We start from the raw sequence: 21,226 nt of genomic DNA, 5'->3' as shown, positions 1-21,226 counted from the left end.
CTAAAATGCAATCCTTTTGGTATATAACACATTGTAAAACGATCAAAGCAACACAGAGAAAATATTATCACAAAATGATGCATGAATTCGTAACGCGCGAACGTAAAAAACTTTTTTTTTTTTAATTCACCATAAATCAAAATATTGTTCTAGAGACTTCCAATTTGTTTCAAAATTAAGATAAATGATTGAATATTACTATACAGTAAGAGTTTTAGCTTACAATTTTATAATCTTTGTATGTTTCAATATACTATTTTTCTATATAAGCACAAATTGTTAATACGGACTATGCTGGTTCTTAAGGGATACAGAAGTGCTAAATAAAAGATTTTTAAAACAAAAAAATAGCTTTATAAATACTTCTCAAGTAATTACATAGCTATTAGTTTCTAACTATCGCAGCAGCTTAAATTTTTGAATTGGCAGTAGAACTTCTGCTGTTTTGGTGTAGGTAACTAGCCCTGCCCACTTTCGGGGAAGAATAGATACAACACAGCTGAAGAACTCAATTTGTTTGTGCTATATGTCCATGAGAGGGCAGTAGGGAGGACTCTGATTATTTGTAATTAATGGTAAGTATACATAAATCTTTATTTTATTATAAAAATGTCATTTTTATATAAGTATGTACATAAATTATCAGACCAAGGTTGACCAATAGTGTAAGCTTTTAGTTTTCATAGAGCTCTCTAATGGAGCTAAACTTTGTAAAACGTCCATTTCAGGTTTTTGATGGAATGAAGATATAATTATATGTAGACATAATTAAAAGTTGAATTATACATACATATATTGTTTTGCATCCCAGTTTGTATGCAACTTGAGCCACAGTTTTTCCAGTTGAAGTTCTTAGAGTATAGTACAGCAGTGAAGTATTGAAAGAATGAGCATACTTATTTAAAGCTAGCATAGTTAAATTTGTCTCATTTTAGGATATAGGATATCCAGGTGATGTCGGTTATCAGTCACTACTCTACCCAAATGAAGCTGAACTGAGGAGGATTTTGATGTTCCTTATTGAGAAGTTACCAAAAGACACTGCAGCAGTATCTGATGAGCCCATCAGTAAGTTTATTGCTTTTAGAGAATAAACTCCATTGTTTTTAACTTTTGAGTTTGGAGCAATTCCCAAAAGATTCTTTACTAATTATCTGGAAATACCCAGTTAAATCAAGTCCATCTTGAACTTGAGTTCTGTACTGTGACTTTTATTTACAAGGATCATGTTGTAAGTAGAGGTATTTAACTGAAATATTTTATTGAAATTATTACATACCATATATATGCATGCATATCTAAACAAAACTGTAAATTAATTTGATAGGTGTATGTATGTATTGTCTGTATATTTTGCCAAATTCATTTTTTTTTTGCTTTACTATCAAACAAATAGCAAGTGCATAGTGTAATTTACCTTAGCATAATGCATATGTGTATGTATACACATGCATACACACATGTACTAGTATATTCATACATACATGCTGATTTGACATTGAACAAGTAGCAACCATTTTTTACTGCATTTGGTATCTCCACAATAAAAAACTAATAAACACTTCAAATGTGTGTCCAGAACAAGTAAAAGATATATTACAGCAGTAATTGTTGTTTGTTACATATGGCATAAAAAAATGTCTGAAATCTGTACACCATCCAACCATTTCATGAGCTACTAGATCTTAGGCCATTGTACAAATATGTAATTTACTACTGTATATGTATTATATAATCAATACAATTAACCCTTTAACGCCGAAGGGGCATAATAAAAATAGTTTCCCGTATGCCGGGGGGGTCTCGGAGTGAGCGCTGGAGCGGAAAAAATATTTTTTTCAAAAAATCACAGGACGCTTAGTTTTCAAGAATAAGAGTTCATTTTGGCTCCCATTTTTTGTCATTGCCTGAAGTTTAGTATGCAACCATCATAAATGAAAAAAAATATCATTATCATATATAAATAATGTGATATATGATAGCGCAAAAACAAAATTTCACATATAATTGTATTCAAATCGCGCTGTGAGCAAAACGGTTAAAGCTAACAAGTTAATTTTTTTTCGTTGTATTGTACACTAAATTGCAATCCTTTTGGTATATAACACATTGTAAAACGATCAAAGCAACACAGAGAAAATATTATCACAAAATGATGCATGAATTCGTAACGCGCGAACGTAAAAAACTGTTTTTTTTTTAAATTTACCATAAATCGAAATATTGTTCTAGAGACTTCCAATTTGTTTCAAAATTAAGATAAATGATTGAATATTACTATACAGTAAGAGTTTTAGCTTACAATTGCAGTTTTCGACCATTTCGGATGAGTTGAAGTTGACCGAATGTCAAATTTTTTTTAAATATATTTTTTATATGCAAATATTTCGTAAAAGAGAAAAGCTACAACCTTCAATTATTTTTTTTGTATTCTACATGAAATTGCACACATTTTCATATATAAAACTCTATGAAACGCCTAATATGAAACGGGGCAAATATTAGGAGAATGCGACATACGTATTTCGGAGATTTGCGGCGGAGATTCTGCGCACGCGCGGAGGAAAGGAAAGTTTTTTTTTTTTTTTTTTTTTTTTTTTTTTTTTTTTAATTCACAATAAATCTAAATATTGTGCCAGAGACTTCGATTTTGTTTCAAAATGAAGATAAATGACAATATTACTAGACTGTAAGAGGTTTAGCTTACAATTGCTTTTTTCGACCATTTCGGTAGAGTCAAAGTTGACCGAACGTGGTTTTTTTTCTATTTATCGTGATTTATATGCAAATATTTCAAAAATGAGAAAAGCTACAACCTTCAATTATTTATTGTTGTATTCTACATGAAAATTCGCACATTTTCATATATAAAACTTTATTTAACGGCTAATTTAAAATGGTGCAAACATTACGACAATCGGATGAAAAAAAATTCTGATTTTTTCGGAAGAGTTACCGCGCGGACGTAAGGAAAATGTTTTTTTTTCATAAATTCACCATAAATCAAAATATTGTGCTAGAGACTTCCAATTTGTTGCAAAATAAAGGTAAATGATTGAATATTACTAGAATGTAAGAGTTTTAGCTTGTAATTCCATTTTTCGACCATTTCGGTCGAGTAAAATTTGACCGAAGGTTGAAATTTTGGCACTTATCGTTATTTATATGAAAATATTTCAAAACTGATAAAAGCTACACCAATGGATTGTTTATTGTTGTATTCTACATGAAATTGCGCACATTTCCATATGTAAAACTTTATGTAACGGCTAATTTAAAATGGTGCAAACATTACGGCAATCGGACGATAAATTTATGATTTCTTCGGAAGAGTTACCGAGCGGACGTAAGGAAAAAGTTTTTTCATAAATTCACCATAAACCGAAATATTGTGCTAGAGACTTCTAATTTGTTGCAAATTAAAGGTAAATGATTGAATATTACTAGAATATAAGAGTTTTAGCTTACAATTGCATTTTTCGACCATTTCAGTAGAGTCAAAGTTGACCGAAGGTTGAAATTTTGGCACTTATCGTTATTTATATGAAAATATTTCAAAACAGATGAAAGCTACAACCATGAGTTGTTTTTAGTTGTATTCTACATGAAATTGCACACATTTTCATATATAATACTCCATGTAACGGCTAATATAAAATGGTGCAAAAATTATGTCAAAGTGAAGAAATAATTTTTGAGATGTGTTGCTGATGTTTTTTAGTGCGAGAAGAAAGAAATTCGCGCTAGCGCGCCTGGGTAACGATTGTAAACAAAACAACGCCTTGATCTATGAAACGCCTAATATGAAATGGAGCAAATATTACGAGAATGCGACGTACGCATTTCGGAGATTTGCGGCAGAGAATCTGCGCGCAGAGGGAAGGAAAGTTTTTTTTTTTTTTTAATTCACAATAAATCTAAATATTGTGCTAGAGACTTCGAATTTGTTTCAAAATGAAGATAAATGACTGAATATTACTAGACTGTAAGAGGTTTAGCTTACAATTGCTTTTTTCGACCATTTCAGTAGAGTCAAAGTTGACCGAAGGTTGAAATTTTGGCACTTATTGTTATTTATATAAAAATATTTCATAACTGATGAAAGCTACAACCATGAGTTGTTTTTAGTTGTATTCTACATGAAATTGCACACATTTTCATATATAATACTCCATGTAACGGCTAATATAAAATGGTGCAAAAATTATGTCAAAGTGAAGAAATAATTTCTGAGATGTGTTGCTGATGTTTTTTAGTGCGAGAAGAAAGAAATTCGCGCTTGCGTGCCTGGGTAACGATTGTAAACAAAACAATGCCTTGATCCGTGAGCTCCCAGCATCCCCTAGTAGGCCTATAAGTATTTTTTAGCGAATTTAAAAAAAAACTTTTTATATCGACGTACCATACGTCCAATCGGCACCCAACAGACAATTTATGTCAACGTATATACGTCCAATCGGCGTTTAAGGGTTAAACTGCATATATTATTCACACTGTAGAGGTATACAGTATTAACTTTATCCTATACGTACTGTACTATATAATTAAATTTACAAGGTAAAAGCTCAGTTCTTGTGTCAATTACATATAAATTGCACCTTTATATATGTGACTTACTCAGTAATTACTTATCTAAGAGTTTCTACTTGACAACAGTTTGAATTTCGAAATTAGCGGTAACGATTCTTTTGTTTTTAGGTAGGTTACAGACCCTGCCCACTTTCTGGGTAGGAGAGAGAAACAACTCGGCCAAGTACTTAATTACTCAATTTGATTCTGTCGCTAATTTGATTCTGCTGCTTGTGAAGTCTAAACATTGATGTTGACTAAACTGCTGGTGGTTTGCATTTTGGTTTTCTTTGCCTTGGTTAAGTATTTTTTTGGTAGCCTTTCGTCATTATTGTTGAATTTCTTCCTTAATTGTTACATTTGATCACTGAATTGACTGTTTAACTTAACTAGGTCTAACACTAGCTCTTCTAGTTTTTGTTATTACAGCAAAGATTGCCATACTCAGATGACTAAAGTAACCTATGATTCTCACACCCTTTGCACAAATTGCAGAAGCCAGAGTTGTAGTACAGTAGTCCCCCCATATTTGATGGGGATGTGTACCAGACCTTCCTGTGAATAGTTGAAACCTCTGTAAAAACACTGAAAACAGCCTATTTTGGTAGGTAAAAGTCAAGAAAAACCCGCTAAAATTTATTATATTACCTGGGATTTTTAGTGGTTTTATCGCAAAAAGTGCATTTTACAATGAAATTGCTAAAAAAAAACCCAGGAATTTCTGGAAATTTCTGGATATTTCTCATAGAAAAATACTGTGAATAGGCGAATTTCCCATGAATAATGAATGGGTAGACATGGTCTGGAGAGAAATCCGTGAATCCGGAGAACGTGAATACGGGGGGCCCTCTGTATTAATTTGACCTGTGATGAGTGTAAGGAGTGGACAGAAAAGAAGTGGAAGACCTGATCCTCCCATTTAGCAAATTTAGGAAGGGATCGTAAGAGGAAGATGGCTGCTAATGCTTGTAGTAAATTAGCATCTAGCAAAGGCTTAACCCCTTTTGATAGTAATCAGAATATTACAGTGGTCCCCCCTGTATTCACGGGGGATGCATACCAGACCCCCCACGAATAGTTAGAACCTGTGAATAGTTGGAACCCCTATATAAATGTTTAAAACTTCCTATTTTGTTAGTTCAAACTCAAGAGAAATGCACTAAATATTTTTATACCTGTTTTTTTTAATAGTTATATCACAAAAAGTGCATTTTATGATGAAATTGGTTATAAAAAACAGAAATTTGTGGGTATTTCTCATGGAAAATACTGCAAATAGGCCAATTTCATGTGAATGATGGGGGGAGATGTTCCAGAGAAAAATTCGTGAATGCGAGAGTCTGCGAATCCGGAGAACGTGAATACGGGGGGCCTTCCGTATTAGTTTGACCTGTGACGAGTGTAAGGAGTGGACAGAACAGAAGTGGAAGACCTGATCCTCCCATTTAGCAAAATAAGAAAGGGATCATAAGAGGAAGGTGGCTGCTAAAGCTGGTAGTAAATTGGCATCTAGCCAAGTCTTAACCCCTATTGATAGTAATATGACTATTACAATGGTCCCCCATAATCGCAGGGATGCGTACAAGAACACACAGGAATAGTTAGAACCCGTGAATAGTTGAAACCCCTATAAAAATTATTAAAACCTATTGATGAAATTGATTAAAAAAACAGGAATTTGTGGATTTATCTCAGAAAAATACTGTGAATAGGTGAAAATCTGTGAATAATGTGGGGAGATGTTCCAGAGAGAAATCCGTGAATGCGTGAGTCCGCGAATCTGGAAAACGTGAATATGGGGTTTCTGCTGTTCTGTGTCTTCCCTTTTGCCTTTTGATGTGATGTTACTGTGTCTTCCCCTTTGCCTATTCCTATTACGCCTGCGTCTGTTCACTCTGTGACCACATACTCCTTTTCCTTGCTCCCACACTTCCAAACCTGATCGCTTCACCAGCCTCGAAAGTAAGTTTGATATAAGTTTCAGTGTAGTGGTTAATACATTGGTCCAGATAGGGGTATCGGTAAGAGTCCATATGGATAAACTTAAGAAAAGTGGTGGTAGTGCAAGTGAAGTGAGAGTGGAGGAAGTGACTGATCATCCCACGATTCTCCCAGTCGAAGGTCACTGCCATACTCCCCTTTACATGGCAGGAGGCATGCTGGAGGCCCAAGGGAGGTCACTGGGGTATGCCCATGGACAGCTGATCCCCCTCAGTCCAACCTGTAGCGTTCCAGGTTGAGACGAGACGGTCATTTGAAAGGCATCTCGGAAGTGAGCTAACTTTCATCTAGTTCAGGAGTCTCTTTGCTTAGCAAGAGGCTTATACAGGCAGTCCCTGGTTATCGGCGGGGGTTCTGTTCTTGGCAGGGTGCTGATAAGTGAAACCGCCATTAACTGAAACTTGGTGATTTATGGCATGTATGGCACCGATCACTGGTTAATGGTGCCTCCTTTAGTTATGTTATGGTGCCATAGCTATTATTGGCACCTTATAGCACTGATAGCCAGAACTCTGTGTGCATCCCCTGAAAAGGTGTTCTGCCAGGGATCTGTCTCCTCAGCTACTCAGCAAGATGTGGAGAGCCTGCATTGAGCTCTCAATCATCCTGCAGCAAGTGGAATGGTCCAGAGCATTTCCCTACCCCGGATCGTCAAGAGAGGATGGCCAGGCACTCGTCTTTGTCCCTGAAACGTTCTTCATGCTCAATGCGCCCTGATTCAGCTGAACATTCTGATGGTTCGGAGTGTACTGCTTTGACTGATCGCTCCCTATCTGCTTCTCATTATTTTAGAAAGGAGCACCAAAGTGGTCTGAAGTGGCCGAATGCCCTGATTTAAACAGTTACCCTGATAGGACCGAGCACCCTGTTTCTTCTGAGCACCCTGATAAGCGCTTCAGAGTAAGCGTAGACACTTTGGTTGAGGCCGTTTGTTTCAGAGTAAGCGTAGACACTTTGGTTGAGGCTGTTTGTTTCAGAGTAAGCGTAGACACTTTTGTTGATGCCGTTACAACATCAACTACACGATATTTTACTTCTGCTTCAGAAATCTCCGGCTCCTTCAGTGCTACCTACAGATCCACAATTATAACCCATATCTTTGGATGAAGAGGACTCTGATCAAGTCTAGAATTCTGCACTGTTTCAAATGGGTTAACGTATTATCGTACACCTTTAGCTCCCTAAACGGGCTTCGGCAAGGGGGCATTCTCTCTCCATACCTGTTTAATACGTACACAGATGCCTTGAATGTCAAACTGAACTCACTCCCAATCGGATGCACCGTGAATGAAACAACTATAAACAACCTCTGTTATGCCGACGATATGGTTCTGATTTCCCCATCAGTGCAAGGTCTTCAACGACTCATCGAAACCAAGACCCAGTCCGTGTCGCTGCTCCCGAGATCGCTTAAGCATATTGCAGAACCACAAATTTTCCTCAGAAACCATCGGTTGGAATTTGTGCACGAATTCCCGTATTTGGGTCACATTATCACCGACGACCTAAAAGATACGGCAGACATTGAACAGAGGCGTTGTAAACTATGTGGAATTGGCAACATGATTGCAAGGAGGTTTGCCTTCTGTCACCCAGACGTGAAACTGCTGCTCTTCCGCTCGTACTGCTACAGTATCTATGGGTGTTCCCTCTTGACGAACTATACCCGAGAGACCATGAGACGCATCACTGTTGTGCACAATGACAATCTGAGACGCCTCACAAACACTCCCTGCTACCATTCCGCCACACAGATGTTCATAGAAAACCACCTGGACAATTTAAATATCATTGTTAGGTGAACAATGTCCAGTCTGGTAACCCGAGTGAGAAACAGCAGCAACTCGCTCATACAAAGCATCCTAAGGAGTGAGGCAAGAAGATGATCTAAATTGCGGGAAAGATGGGAAAATGAGGCCTTTGTCCCCTAAAGGACTTAATCTCTGTATTGGCAAGATGTCATCTGCAGATTTTGTCATTATTATATTTATTGCTGATATTTCAATTTTTCATTATTACAATTTTATTACTGTTATTACCTGTATTATGATTACTATCTTTTATGCTACCTCAGCTATTTTGTGGATAAGTGCCAATTATTCTTTTTTTTTTTTTATCATGTCTCATGTATCCAGATTGTGTATGTTACTGTCTGTATTTTGTATATTCTATGTATATGGCCCTGAGCTGAAATAAAGGATATTATTATTATTATTATTATTATTATTATTATTATTATTATTATTATTATTATTATTATTTTTTTTTTTTTTTTTGCTCTATCACAGTCCTCCAATTCGACTGGGTGGTATTTATAGTGTGGGGTTCCGGGTTGCATCCTGCCTCCTTAGGAGTCCATCACTTTTCTTACTATGTGTGCCGTTTCTAGAATCACACTCTTCTGCATGAGTCCTGGAGCTACTTCAGCCTCTAGTTTTTCTATATTCCTTTTCAGGGATCTTGGGATCGTACCTAGTGCTCCTATGATTATGGGTACGATTTTCACTGGCATATCCCATATCCTTCTTATTTCTATTTTCAGATCTTGATACTTATCCAGTTTTTCCCTCTCTTTCTCTTCAACTCTGGTGTCCCATGGTATTGCGACATCAATGAGTGATACTTTCTTCTTGACTTTGTCAATCAACGTCACGTCTGGTCTGTTTGCACGTATCACCCTATCCGTTCTGATACCATAGTCCCAGAGGATCTTTGCCTGATCGTTTTCTATCACTCCTTCAGGTTGGTGCTCGTACCACTTATTACTGCAAGGTAGCTGATGTTTCTTGCACAGGCTCCAGTGGAGGGCTTTTGCCACTGAATCATGCCTCTTTTTGTACTGGTTCTGTGCAAGTGCCGGGCATTCACTTGCTATGTGGTTTATGGTTTCATTTTTCGTATTGCACTTCCTACATATGGGAGAGATGTTATTTCCGTCTATCGTTCTTTGAACATATCTGGTTCTTAGGGCCTGATCTTGTGCCGCTGTTATCATTCCTTCAGTTTCCTTCTTGAGCTCTCCCCTCTGTAGCCATTGCCAATTGTCATCGCTGGCTAGTTCTTTAGTCTGTCTCATGTATTGTCCGTGCATCGGTTTGTTGTGCCAGTCCTCTGTTCTGTCTGTCTTTCTCCTGTCTCTGTATATTTCTGGGTCTTCGTCTACTTTTATTAGTCCTTCTTCCCATGCACTCTTTAGCCACTCGTCTTCACTGGTTTTCAGATATTGCCCCAGTGCTCTGTTCTCGATGTTGACGCAGTCCTCTATACTTAGTAGTCCTCTCCCTCCTTCCTTTCGTGTTATGTATAGTCTGTCCGTATTTGCTCTTGGGTGTAGTGCTTTGTGTATTGTCATATGTTTCCTGGTTTTTTGATCTATGCTGCGGAGTTCTGCCTTCGTCCATTCGACTATTCCTGCGCTGTATCTGATTACTGGCACTGCCCATGTGTTTATGGCTTTTATCATATTTCCGGCGTTGAGTTTTGACTTGAGTATCGCCTTGAGTCTCTGCATATATTCTTTCCTGATCGTGTCCTTCATCTCTTGGTGTTTTATATCCCCTCCTTCCATTATTCCCAGGTATTTGTATCCTGTCTCATCTATGTGTTTGATGTTGCTCCCATCTGGTAGCTTTATCCCTTCAGTTCTCGTTACTTTGCCTTTTTGTATGTTGACTAAGGCGCATTTTTCTATTCCAAACTCCATCCTGATGTCCCCAGATACAATCCTTACAGTCTGGATTAGGGTATCTATTTTCTTGATGCTCTTACCATACAGCTTGATGTCGTCCATGAACATCAGATGGTTGATTCTGTTGCCTCTTTTCTTGAGTTGGTACCCGGCATCCATCTTCTGTAGTACTTTTGTCATGGGAATCATGGCTACTACGAAGAGTAGTGGGGACAGTGAGTCGCCCTGGAAGATCCCTCTCCTGATATTAACCTTTGCTAGTCTTATTCCAGAGCTTGTAAGTATTGTATTCCAGTTGCGCATTGTATTTTTGAGGAAGCTGATGGTGTTTTCCTCTGCCCCATATATTTTCAGGCATTCTATTAGCCATGTGTGTGGTATCATGTCGAAGGCTTTCTTATAGTCTATCCATGCCATGCTTAGGTTGGTTTTCCTTCTCCTACTGTCCTTCATTACCATTTTGTCTATCAGGAGCTGGTCTTTTGTGCCCCTACACTTCCTTCTGCAGCCTTTCTGTTGGTGTGGGATGGTGTTTGTCTCCTCTAGGTAGTTGTATAGCCTTTCACTGATGATACCTGTTAGTAACTTCCACATTATTGGTAGGCAGGTGATAGGCCTGTAGTTACTGGCTATATTTCCCTTACTCTTGTCTTTTTGTACTAAGGATGTTCTTCCTGTGGTCATCCATTTGGGTGCATGGTGATTTGAGATACAATGCTGGAGTTGTTCTGCTATTCGTGGGTGTAGGGCCTTGAAGTTTTTGAGCCAATATCCATGGACTTCATCGGGACCTGGGGCTTTCCAGTTTGGCATTTTCTTTAGTTGGTGTCTGACTGTGTCTGTCGTGATCTCTGTGAATCTTTGTTTTATTTTCCCTGTTTCTTCTTCCTTGACTTCCTGGAGCCATGTTGCATGTTTGTTGTGTGATACCGGATTGCTCCATATGTTTTCCCAGAGTCTCTTACTTGGTTCGGTTTCAGGAATTTCTGGGTGGTTGTCTTCCCCTCTTAGTTGGCTGTATAGTCTTTTCTGGTTGGTTCCGAATAGTTTGTTCTGTTGGTATCCCTTATTCCTGTTCATGTACCGTTGGATCTTATGTGCTTTGGCCTTAAGCCTCTGTTTTACATCTTCTATTGTGTTGTTTAGTCCCCTCTCTTGTACTTTGTATTTCTCGTTGAGTTCCTCCCTTGTTTTCTTGCTTCTTAGCCTTTTTTCTGCCATCTCTTTCAGTTTACTCAAGTCAGATCTCATCACCATGATTTGCTTTTCCAGGCGCCTTTTCCAAGGAGGTTGCTGTTTTGGTTTCTGTTGGGTTGGTTGTGTTGGTGTTCGAATCCCCATCAGTTCTGCTACTAATCTTGCTCCTGCATATGTCAAGTTATTCGTTTCTGTGATACTGGTGGTGTGTATTATGCCCATTATTTCATTGACCTCACTTGTTTTCTCCCTTAATTTCTTGGTGTTGTAGGCTTTCATGGAGGGGATCTTTGTTCTCTCTGTATTATTATTATTATTATTATTATTATTATTATTATTTATTATTATTATTATTTATTATTTATTATTATTATGTATTATTATTATTATTATTATTATTATTATTATTATTATTATTATTATATTATTGATTATTATATGGATTATTGATTAATTAATTATTATTATTGATTATTATTATTGATTATTATTATTATTATTATTATTATTATTAGGGATTACTTATTATTATTAAGGGATATACATAGAGCAATGCTCAGCTCTCTATTCTGACATAGAGTAGAGGCTTGGATATTGGTAATAATCAAGATCTCTCCAATCTTTTCAAATCTTTTAATATTTCCAAATCAAAGAAAGAAACCTCTTTTGTTTGTAATTTAGATGTGGTCCTGAAATGGTCGACTGGTGAACGCTTCAAACCTCTTGGCTCTACCTTGCTCAAGGATCTGACGAAGAAAATTATTTTTCTAATTGCTCTAGCAACAACCAAAAGAGTGAGTGAGCTGCACACTTTCGATATAAGAGTAGGATTTTCAGGAGATGCCGTATGTCCTCTTTTACTAGATTTTTAGCAAAATACAAGAATCCTCCGCAACCATGGCCTCATTGTCTCGTTAGTAAAAGTCTAACAGATTTGGCTGGTGTGGAGGAGGCTGAAAGGGTACTGTGGTGAATGAGAGCCCTCTGATACTTCTAACAAAAATCAGATATGATTACAGTGTTCCCCTGTATTTGTGGGGGATGCGTACCAAACTTTCTATAAAAATGTTTATACCTGTTTTCTTTTAATAGTTTTATTACAAAAAGTGCATTTTATGATGTGTGGATATTTCTCATAGAAAAATACGAATAGACGAAATTTCTGCCAATAATGGGGATACAGTATATGTTCCAGAAAGAAATCTGTGAATACATGAGTCCGATAATCCGGAATGCGCGAATACAGGGGGTGGGGGGGGGGGGTTTCACTGAAAAGGAGATTTTAATAATCTGTGCTATTCTGTAAAGAATCCTTCCAGACCAGTGTCTAAGAACGCAATATAATATCGTTTTTCTCAAGGGATCTCATTTTAGAGGCTCACTCCCAGTTAGTGGAAAAGGATTTGTCAGCCCTGAAAGTTAAAGTGCATGATGTGAGGGCAGTTGCGACCTTGGTCGTGTTCAGACATAATCTTTCCTTCTCCTTGATATACTCCAAAAATGTACCGCAGTCCCCGATTATTGGCAGGGGTTCCTTTCTCTGCGGGTTGCTGATAAGCAAAACTCGGCGTGTTATGGTGCCATAAATTGACTATTTTATGGCGCTAGACAAGCCCCATAAAACCGGATCGCCAATAACCGAGTCCGCTGATAACCGGGGTACTGGAGTTGCAAATCAGTGTTTGCGATACATTATTTGCGTGATGTGGAAGCCATATATGGAAAGTGTAGTTTTGTAACACTGTCAGCCTTCAGAGAACTCCTTCACTGCAGAGTCCCATGTCAGCATAGGTGCCCCACAGCTTTACTGTCGTGCCATTGTACATTGAGATGAGCGCTGACCAGTGGCAGTATCTACGTGCAGCAGCTCCCTCAACAGGCGGGTAAACAACAACATTGCTTCAATGTTAGCCATATGTTTATTCTGGGATTTTTGTTTTAAGGCATTATGTTGTCCATGATTCCCTCCCCCATCAATGTGGAATCAGCTAAGTAATTATTGGGTAAGTTACATATATAAAAATGACATTTTTAATTATGTATACAACTTCCCCAGTAATTATAGCTAAGAGTTAAACTCACCAGCAGTTAAAATCCCAAAATTTTTAGGGTTGCTCTAATTATAGATTTATTTTGGTTAGGTAACAGTGCCCCGCCCACTTTTGGGGCAAGAGAGAGGAACAACATGGCAATGGGCTCAGTTTGTTTCTGCCGGCCAATGGCTATGGTTGTCGGTTGCAGTTATTCCTGAAATTTTTTTTTTTTGGTCTGTACTTTTGTATTGGCAATCGGTGAAGTACTCTATTTTTGTATTAGCCATCTTGGGAAATCATTTAGATAGCGTTAGGTTCTGTGATAAGAAATAGCTTTTTTTTTCTTCTTTTTGTTTATTCCTTGGTAACTGTCAGTTCTTAGTGTTTTCGACAGTGTCAGACACAGGTTCTGCTAGGTTTAGGTATTGCGCTAGAGGTTGCAAGACTAGGCTAACCAAGGAATTGTATGATAATCACACTTTATGTACTAATTATAGAGGGCAAATATGTTCATTTGATAATACATGTAATGAATGTGCTGATTGGGATGAAAGGAAGTGAAAGGGTTTGGAATCTCATTTAAAGAAATTAGAGGGAGATAGGTAGAGAAAGGCTTTGATTAGGACCAATTCAAAATCAGCTAGACCGGATTCTTCTGAATTTAATTCACATCTGAGTATTCCTGAGTATCTTTAGCTCTTGCTCCCACTTCTCTTGCTATGTCCCCACCTCCGTTTGCAGGCTCCCGCACTTCCGATCCCAACCCCATCAACTGTCTAGAGGAAAAGATTGATGCGCATTTTGCTCTGTTAGTACAGACTATGGAGCAGCTTGGTGTGTCTGTGAAGGTCCTTATGGAAAAGGCAAAAAGTGATAGTAATGTGCCAGTGGAGGAGGTGGCTGTTCGGTCCACCGACGCTCCTAGGCAAAGGTCACTGTCACACTCCCCAGTGCAGGGAGGAGTCAAACTGGTAGGCCAAGGGAGGTTGGTAGTGTCTGCCCACGAGTAGTTGCCCCCTCAGTTCAACCTGTTGTCGCTTCCCAGGTTGCAACAGACAACCATTGGAAAGGTATCTCCTTGGATATGCATAAATTGTTGAGTTCGGATGACAACTCTCCATGACGCCAGTGGTGTTCGGTCGAGACTTGCTCGACTGTTGAAGAGAGGCGCTTCGGATGCAGCTCCAGTGGTTCCTACTAAGAAGTGTGGAGAACCACGCCCTTCTTGCAGTCAATGGGACAGCCCAGAGTGTTTTTCTTCTGACTGTCTCTCAGAAGTTGACGCTTCTCTGGTGCCCAAGGCTCATCGTTGCTCTTTGGCTCTTCTTCAAGCTCCTGTGTATGTTGTGCAGGAGCATCCATCGGACGTAGTCGAGGGCCTGTTGGTGCCCGAGCTCACTTCTGTCGCACACCAATTAGCGCCTGCTTGCATCACGCAGGAGCTCCCTTCGACTCCCTCGGCTCCGGCTGCTGCTGCTTCTGCTGTTGAAACAGTAAATCCCATTCAGGCGAAGCTTGACAATATTCTGCTTTTACTGAGTAAGCCTCTTTCTTCACTTCAAGCTCCCACGACTTGGTCCAGCAAGAGCCCACAACAGTTCAACTGGCACCAGTAGTGGTTGAAGCTCCCTCTACATAGTCTCCTCAGACACCTCGAGACGCTGCAACACCTCAAACTCTCATAGAGGCTGTTTCGACAGGGACACAAGTTGATGCAGCCACACCTCAAGCTCCTGCAGATGTGGATCTTTCCCATATTTCATCTGAAGACAAAGCTACAGAGGATCAAGAGGCTCCCTCTTCAGCGTATGTGGCTTTATTGAAGTTCTTGCTTGCCACATATCCGTCCTTTTTCAAGCCGACTTCTCTATCGTCTCCTGAATCGACTTTTGTTATGGACAGAATGCCTTCCTTGAACCGCTCGAAGATGGTTTTGTCTTCCTCAGCTGGGAAGGCTTTTAATGAGATAGACGCTTGGCTTGCTGAAAAGAGGGAACAAGGCAAGACCTCTTTTTGTTTTCCGCCTTCCCAAATCTCCAGGTGGAGATACTTGTCGTATGCTACGAAAGAGGTTCCTTCCTTTGATGGTTGTGCCTCTGCACAGGGAGATTTTTCTGGTCTTGTAGAAGCAGCCAGATGCTCTGCATTTTCTTTGGCAAAGATTTTGTTTTCTGCCTCAGAGTTGGCGCATCTTTTGAAAGGCATTTTCAAGGTATTTAAAGTTTTTAACTTTCTTTATTGGTCTGTTGGTACTCTGGCCTACAAGAATAGGTCTTGTCCTTGGCTTTTGGAGAACCTCTTGACGGATTGGAAGGGAGTTCTTTCGTGTACAATAAGGGGATTAGGGATGGTTCCCACGACTTGCTCTCTCCCTGCACGGTGGGAACGCTCAAGAAGAGGGAGCTCTAGTGTTCCTACAAGTCAAAGGGCGTTACATCCTCGCAGAAATCGGCTCTATTATACCCCCCCCTTAGATAAGAGACACTTGTTTCCTGAAGCCTCGGTTTTAGGAGTTGCTTCGGATCTGGAGAAGAAATGTACTCAGGATCTCCTCGCCCAGTCTTCCAAAAGACCAAGAGATCCTTCAGCGATGGTTGCAAGACAACCTCTACCCTCAAGAGGCCAATCATTTTGGGCCAGACAGAGATACATCACAATATCAAGAGGAAGTACTAGGTTCTTTTCTAAATCCATCAAGAAAACTTCTTTGAGGGGCTCCTCTAGCAATGAGGACGCCGTTCTCTGCATGAGTGTAGGAGCCAGACTTCTATTTTTTGGGGAGTTTGGCAGAGGAAAGGAGCAGAACCTTGGATTCTCTTATTTCACATGCCTGCATGCGCAGTCCGTCTTCACTAATTACTTGACCTAAGTATTCTTAGGACTTCATCAGGAACTGGCATTTCTTTAATTTAATTTTTAGTCCTGCAATTCTTAATCTCTAGGACCAATTCTAATGTTTTGAGATGGCTTTCCAATTCTTTACTAAAAATGATAACATTGTCCAAGTATACTGCAACATATTCTATATCTCCTAGAGTTTGTAACATTAATCTAACAAACATTAGAAGAGCGGATGTGAGTCCAAATGGCATTACAGTGGTACCTTGACATACGAAAGGCTCAACTTAAGAAAAATTAGAGTTACGAAAGCAAATACGAAGATTTTTTTGGCTCTACATATGAAAATAGTTCAGGATAAGAAAGGTTGTTGCTGTAAAGTCCCGAGATTTGCCCGGACCACTGATAACAATTTTAAAACTCGCACGCCGCCAACTGAATAGACTCGCCACCATCCTCCCGCTCTCCCATTGGTTCCTGATGCTAGTCACTGCCATAAGATCCTGCTCTCCTATTGGTCAGCATCTCTCCCATCATGCATCTTCGTAGCAGCATGCTTTTTCGGCCACTCGGTAGGAGCATCGTTTCTATGCGCACGCCGAATTCGTTCGTTCTATACGATTTCGTTTATTAACGTAAATTCGTTAGTGATTTCGTTGTAGTACTACTTTATCGTATTGTGTGAGAACTTGAGTACATACGTATATGTACTACATAACTTAATTATGTACAGTATATACATAGTCATGGGTCCCAAGAAAGTTAAAGTTCACGGAAAGAAGAGGATGCTTTCTTTAGAGACAAAGATGGAGATTATCAAGAAGTATGAAGCTGGTATGCTATTGAGTGTGATCGCTAAGGAATATGGCTGAAATCCGTCGACGATAGGCACCATCCTTAAGCAGAAGGAAGCCATCAAAGCAGCTACACCTTCCAAGGGCGTGACTATTTTGTCTAGCAAGAGGAGCCACGTGAACGACGAGATTCAAAGGCTGCTTCTTGTCTGGATAAAAGACACAGAAATCGCTAGCAATACAATAACCTAGACGGCAATCTGCCAGAAGGCCAGCACTATTTTCGGTGATTTGATTGCCCAGGCCAAAGACGATGGAGGAGAAGGGACATTGACACCAACCCCAGACTTCAAGGCTTCTCATGGGTGGTTCGAAAAATTCCGTAAACAGACTGGCATCCATTCGGTGGTGCAGCATGGTGAGACATCCAGCTTGGACACGAAAGCGGCCGAAGCCTTTATTAAGACGTTCAACGAGATGACGATCAAGGAAGGCTACAGTTCTCAGCAAGTCCTGTGATGAGACTGACCTTTTTTGGAAAAAAATGCTTCGTCGGACATACATCACTCTGGAAAAGAAGCTACCTGGGCATAAGCCTATGAAAGACAGGCTTACGCTCACACTTTGTTCGAATGCCAGTGGGGATTGCAAGGTGAAGCCCCTACTTGTGTATCATTTGGAGACTCCTCGAGCCTTCAAGGCCCACAAAGTGCTAAAGGAGAAGCTTACAGTGATGTGGAGGGCTAATGCAAAAGCCTGGGTAACGAGACTTTTGTTCACCGAGTGGGTAAATCTGTGTTTCGGCCTGACAGGGAAGAAATTCTTGGAAGAGAAGCGCCTCCCCCTGAAATGTCTGCTGGTGTTGGACAATGCCCCTGCTCACCTTCCTGGCCTCGAGGAAGATATCCTAGAAGAGTATTCTTTTATCAATGTTCTTTATTTTCTGCCTAACACCACCCCTCTCCTCCAGCCCATGGACCAGCAAGCGATATCGAACTTCAAGAAGCTGTATATGAAACATCTTTTCAAGAGATGTTTCGACATCACCGATACCACAAACCTCACCTTGCGTGAATTTTGGAAGGAGCATTTCGATGTGGTCATATGCATCCGACTCATCGATCAAGCTTGGCAGGAGGTTTCGAGGCAAACCTTGAATTCTTCGTGGAGGAAACTCTGGCCTGATGCCCTATCCGCCCGAGACTTCGAGGGATTCGACGTGGGTGAAGCTGGTGCAGATTCAGAAACAGTTGACGATCCTGAAACTGTTTCGCAACCAGATCTTGATGAGATCATTGCACTCAGCAAGTCCATAGGGCTGGTTGTCGACGAGGACAACATCAATTACCTTCTCGAGGAGCACCAAGAGGAGCTTACGACGGATGACCTGAAGAAGTTGGAGGCCATGCAACATAACGTCGTTCAAGAAGAGTTCTCTAGCAGCGGCGAAGAGGAGGAGGAGGACCCTATGACAACGGCAGAAATTAAGGATGCTCTAGCTGCTTTTCATAAGGTGCAATCATTTGTAGAAAAGACACACCCCGAAAAGGCTTACACAGGTCATATGCCTGCGCAGTTCGATGATGTTTGCCTGAGTCATTTCAGGAACATTGTGAAAAGTAGGCAGAAGCAATCTTCCTTGGATAGTTATTTTTTAAAGAGGCCTTTAGTAGGAGTAAGCAAAAAGGAAGATCCAATTAATACTACAAAAAAAACAGAAAGTTGAAAGTGGTGAAGAAATTGAAATTTTGTAAAAAAAAAAAAAAAAAATGTAAAGTATAAAAAAGTAAAAAAAATTTAGAAATCAAAAAAAGAAAAAAAAGGATTTTGACGTAGGAAAAATCTATTTCTGGGTGATTGGCTCGTGTCGCCCTATGAAAGGATCCTTAATATCATTCTTTCTAGGCAAAATTAATCTAAAATTACCAGAGAAAAACAAAATTAAGAAAATGTCAGTAAAACTGACTCGCTCACTCTATAAAAGAAGTGTCGGTATGAGAATAGGGGCGAGTGGGATCACTACCACGAGACATTCACCATTTAGACCTTCCAATCAAAATCCCCACTAGAGATAGCTGATACTAACGGGTGATGCGGCCGCTACTACTACTACTAGGGACGCCACGGACAGCAGCGCCCCTAGCGGTCATCCTTAATCTATGAACATCTTGTCCTGCAGGAGGGCAAACAAATACAGGGTGGGTTTTCAAGGGCGACACGAGCCAATTCACCCAGAAATAGATTTTTCCTACGTCAAAATCCTTTTTCTGGGCTCAGCTCGTGTCGGCCTATGAAAGAGTACCAGAGAAACAGACAAGATGGGAAAAAGGACAAATGAAAATCAGTTGTAAAAAAGAGGGATATAATATAATAAAAAAAAACAAGTGAATCAGGTATATTACAGAATATAAACTAAGTACTTAAAGCTAACTTATTCTAAACAATGACATAAAAAGAAAGCCAATAATATAAAGTACTTAAAATTAACTTATATTAAACATAGTAATATACAATAATGCAATGCAATTTAACAAAATAGATTCACTTAAATAAGGTATTTACATAATAAACAAACACATTGTGTCCTACCCTAGCATAAAAATAAGGGTAGGTACACTGAAGTACATTATAAGTACATAGTGTGGATGTCCCTAGCAAAAAATAAGGGACAATCCACCAATATGATCTCAGCGGCTAAGGCTAGAGTATCCGAGTAGCATGGCGATAGGGTGAGGCATGTTGGACGAGGTAGGTAGAAAGGAGACCTGGATTTATACTATGACTACTATACAGTATCAGGAGAAACAATGTTTCCCGCTGCTACTGCAGAAAATTTTAAAGATTCCAAGGACTTTAGATAGTGACGTTTAAAGACTGTCGGAGATTTCCATCCAGTATACTTTTTAAGATCCTCGAAGTTCATATGTTGAAAGTAGTTAATTGAGGTGGCTACTCCCCTGATGTCATGTGCTTTTGGAAATGAATCAGGATTGGCTTGTTTAATGAAGTAAAGGATCTGTTGTCTAATTCCTTTTACTGATAAAGTACCACCTTTTTCTCTCATGAAGAGAGAACCTGAGGATCTTGAGGATGTGCGAGATAGAAAGGCTCTTAAAGTTGATACTGGGCAGAGAGAAGGATCTTGCGGAAGTGGGATGACTTTCCAAGGAGCCCACCTTGCAAAAGGATCCTCATTTTTAGCCAAAAAACTACGATCCGGAGCAAGCAGAACTTCTCCTGAGGGAAGGAATTCCACATGACCCGCATCTCTGGATAGAGCCGACAGTTCTGAAATTCTAGCTCCTGAAGCTAGGCTTAATAAGAATAACGTCTTTCTAAGAAGCATTATGAATGTACAAGACGAGTTGTCAGTATCTGATGCTAGTTTGAGGACATCAATTTAAGAACCATGGAGACTGCAGTAGGCCCATTTGAGAAGGGTTCTAAGTCTAGCACAGGCTTTAGGGATAGACGTAAAGTAAGATTCAGTCAGATCTATCTGGAAACCCAACTGGAAGATCTTCTTCAAAGCCGATTTATGAGTAGTAATAGTGCTAGCTGCTAAACCTTTTTCAAACAAGGATCTGAAAAAGGATATAGCTAAGTTAACTGTCATGGTTGTAGTGTTTGATTCTTTCAGGAAGGATGCTAATTTTTTAACAGCTGAGTCATATTGTCTAATAGTTGACTCTCTCTTATCTGATTCTAGGAAGAGGATGTTTTGTGGATCAATGTTAGCATCTTTGTTAGCCGCAAACTTCATGAAGTCCATAAAGTTAGGGTCTGAAGAATTCCTGAGGAAGCGAACACAGTCCTCATTTGTACTGATTGTGACAGCTTGGGATTGGGAATCCGTTGAGGTCGGATACCAAGACCAATTGCTGTACCATATAGAGACTTTTTTCCTAGTATATCAAAGTTCATTGCAAGATTATGGGAACAGCAATGGAACGAAGCAGGACCAAATAAAATGAAAGAGTTTGCCACACGTACACACCCTTGGAAATATGAATCTATGCCTAGGAAATGGGAAGTAACGATATGCCGCCTCCGTATAGGACATACAAGATTGACACATGGGTATCTCATGAGTGGTGAATACCAAC

At 39.5% G+C, this 21,226-nt stretch overlaps 1 protein-coding gene across 4 annotated transcripts in view; it reads left to right on the top strand.

Annotated features, from left to right (window-relative positions):
- The first annotated feature begins 909 nt into the window (after positions 1 to 909).
- LOC135216346 (coiled-coil domain-containing protein 22-like) overlaps positions 910 to 21,226 on the top strand; it is a 394,256-nt gene continuing 373,939 nt past the window's right edge. For all 4 annotated transcript variants that reach the window (XM_064251575.1, XM_064251573.1, XM_064251574.1 and 1 more), the window contains exon 1: positions 910 to 1,068. In XM_064251575.1, the coding sequence (XP_064107645.1) occupies positions 1,011 to 1,068 (58 nt within the window). In that variant the 5' untranslated portion in view covers positions 910 to 1,010. The remainder of the gene's footprint in view (positions 1,069 to 21,226) is intronic.

Source organism: Macrobrachium nipponense, chromosome 6, assembly GCF_015104395.2.
Source record: "Macrobrachium nipponense isolate FS-2020 chromosome 6, ASM1510439v2, whole genome shotgun sequence".
NCBI lineage: Eukaryota > Metazoa > Arthropoda > Malacostraca > Decapoda > Palaemonidae > Macrobrachium > Macrobrachium nipponense.
The sequence above is the reverse complement of the archived record's forward strand: the minus strand, read 5'-3'. Positions and strand labels throughout refer to the sequence as shown.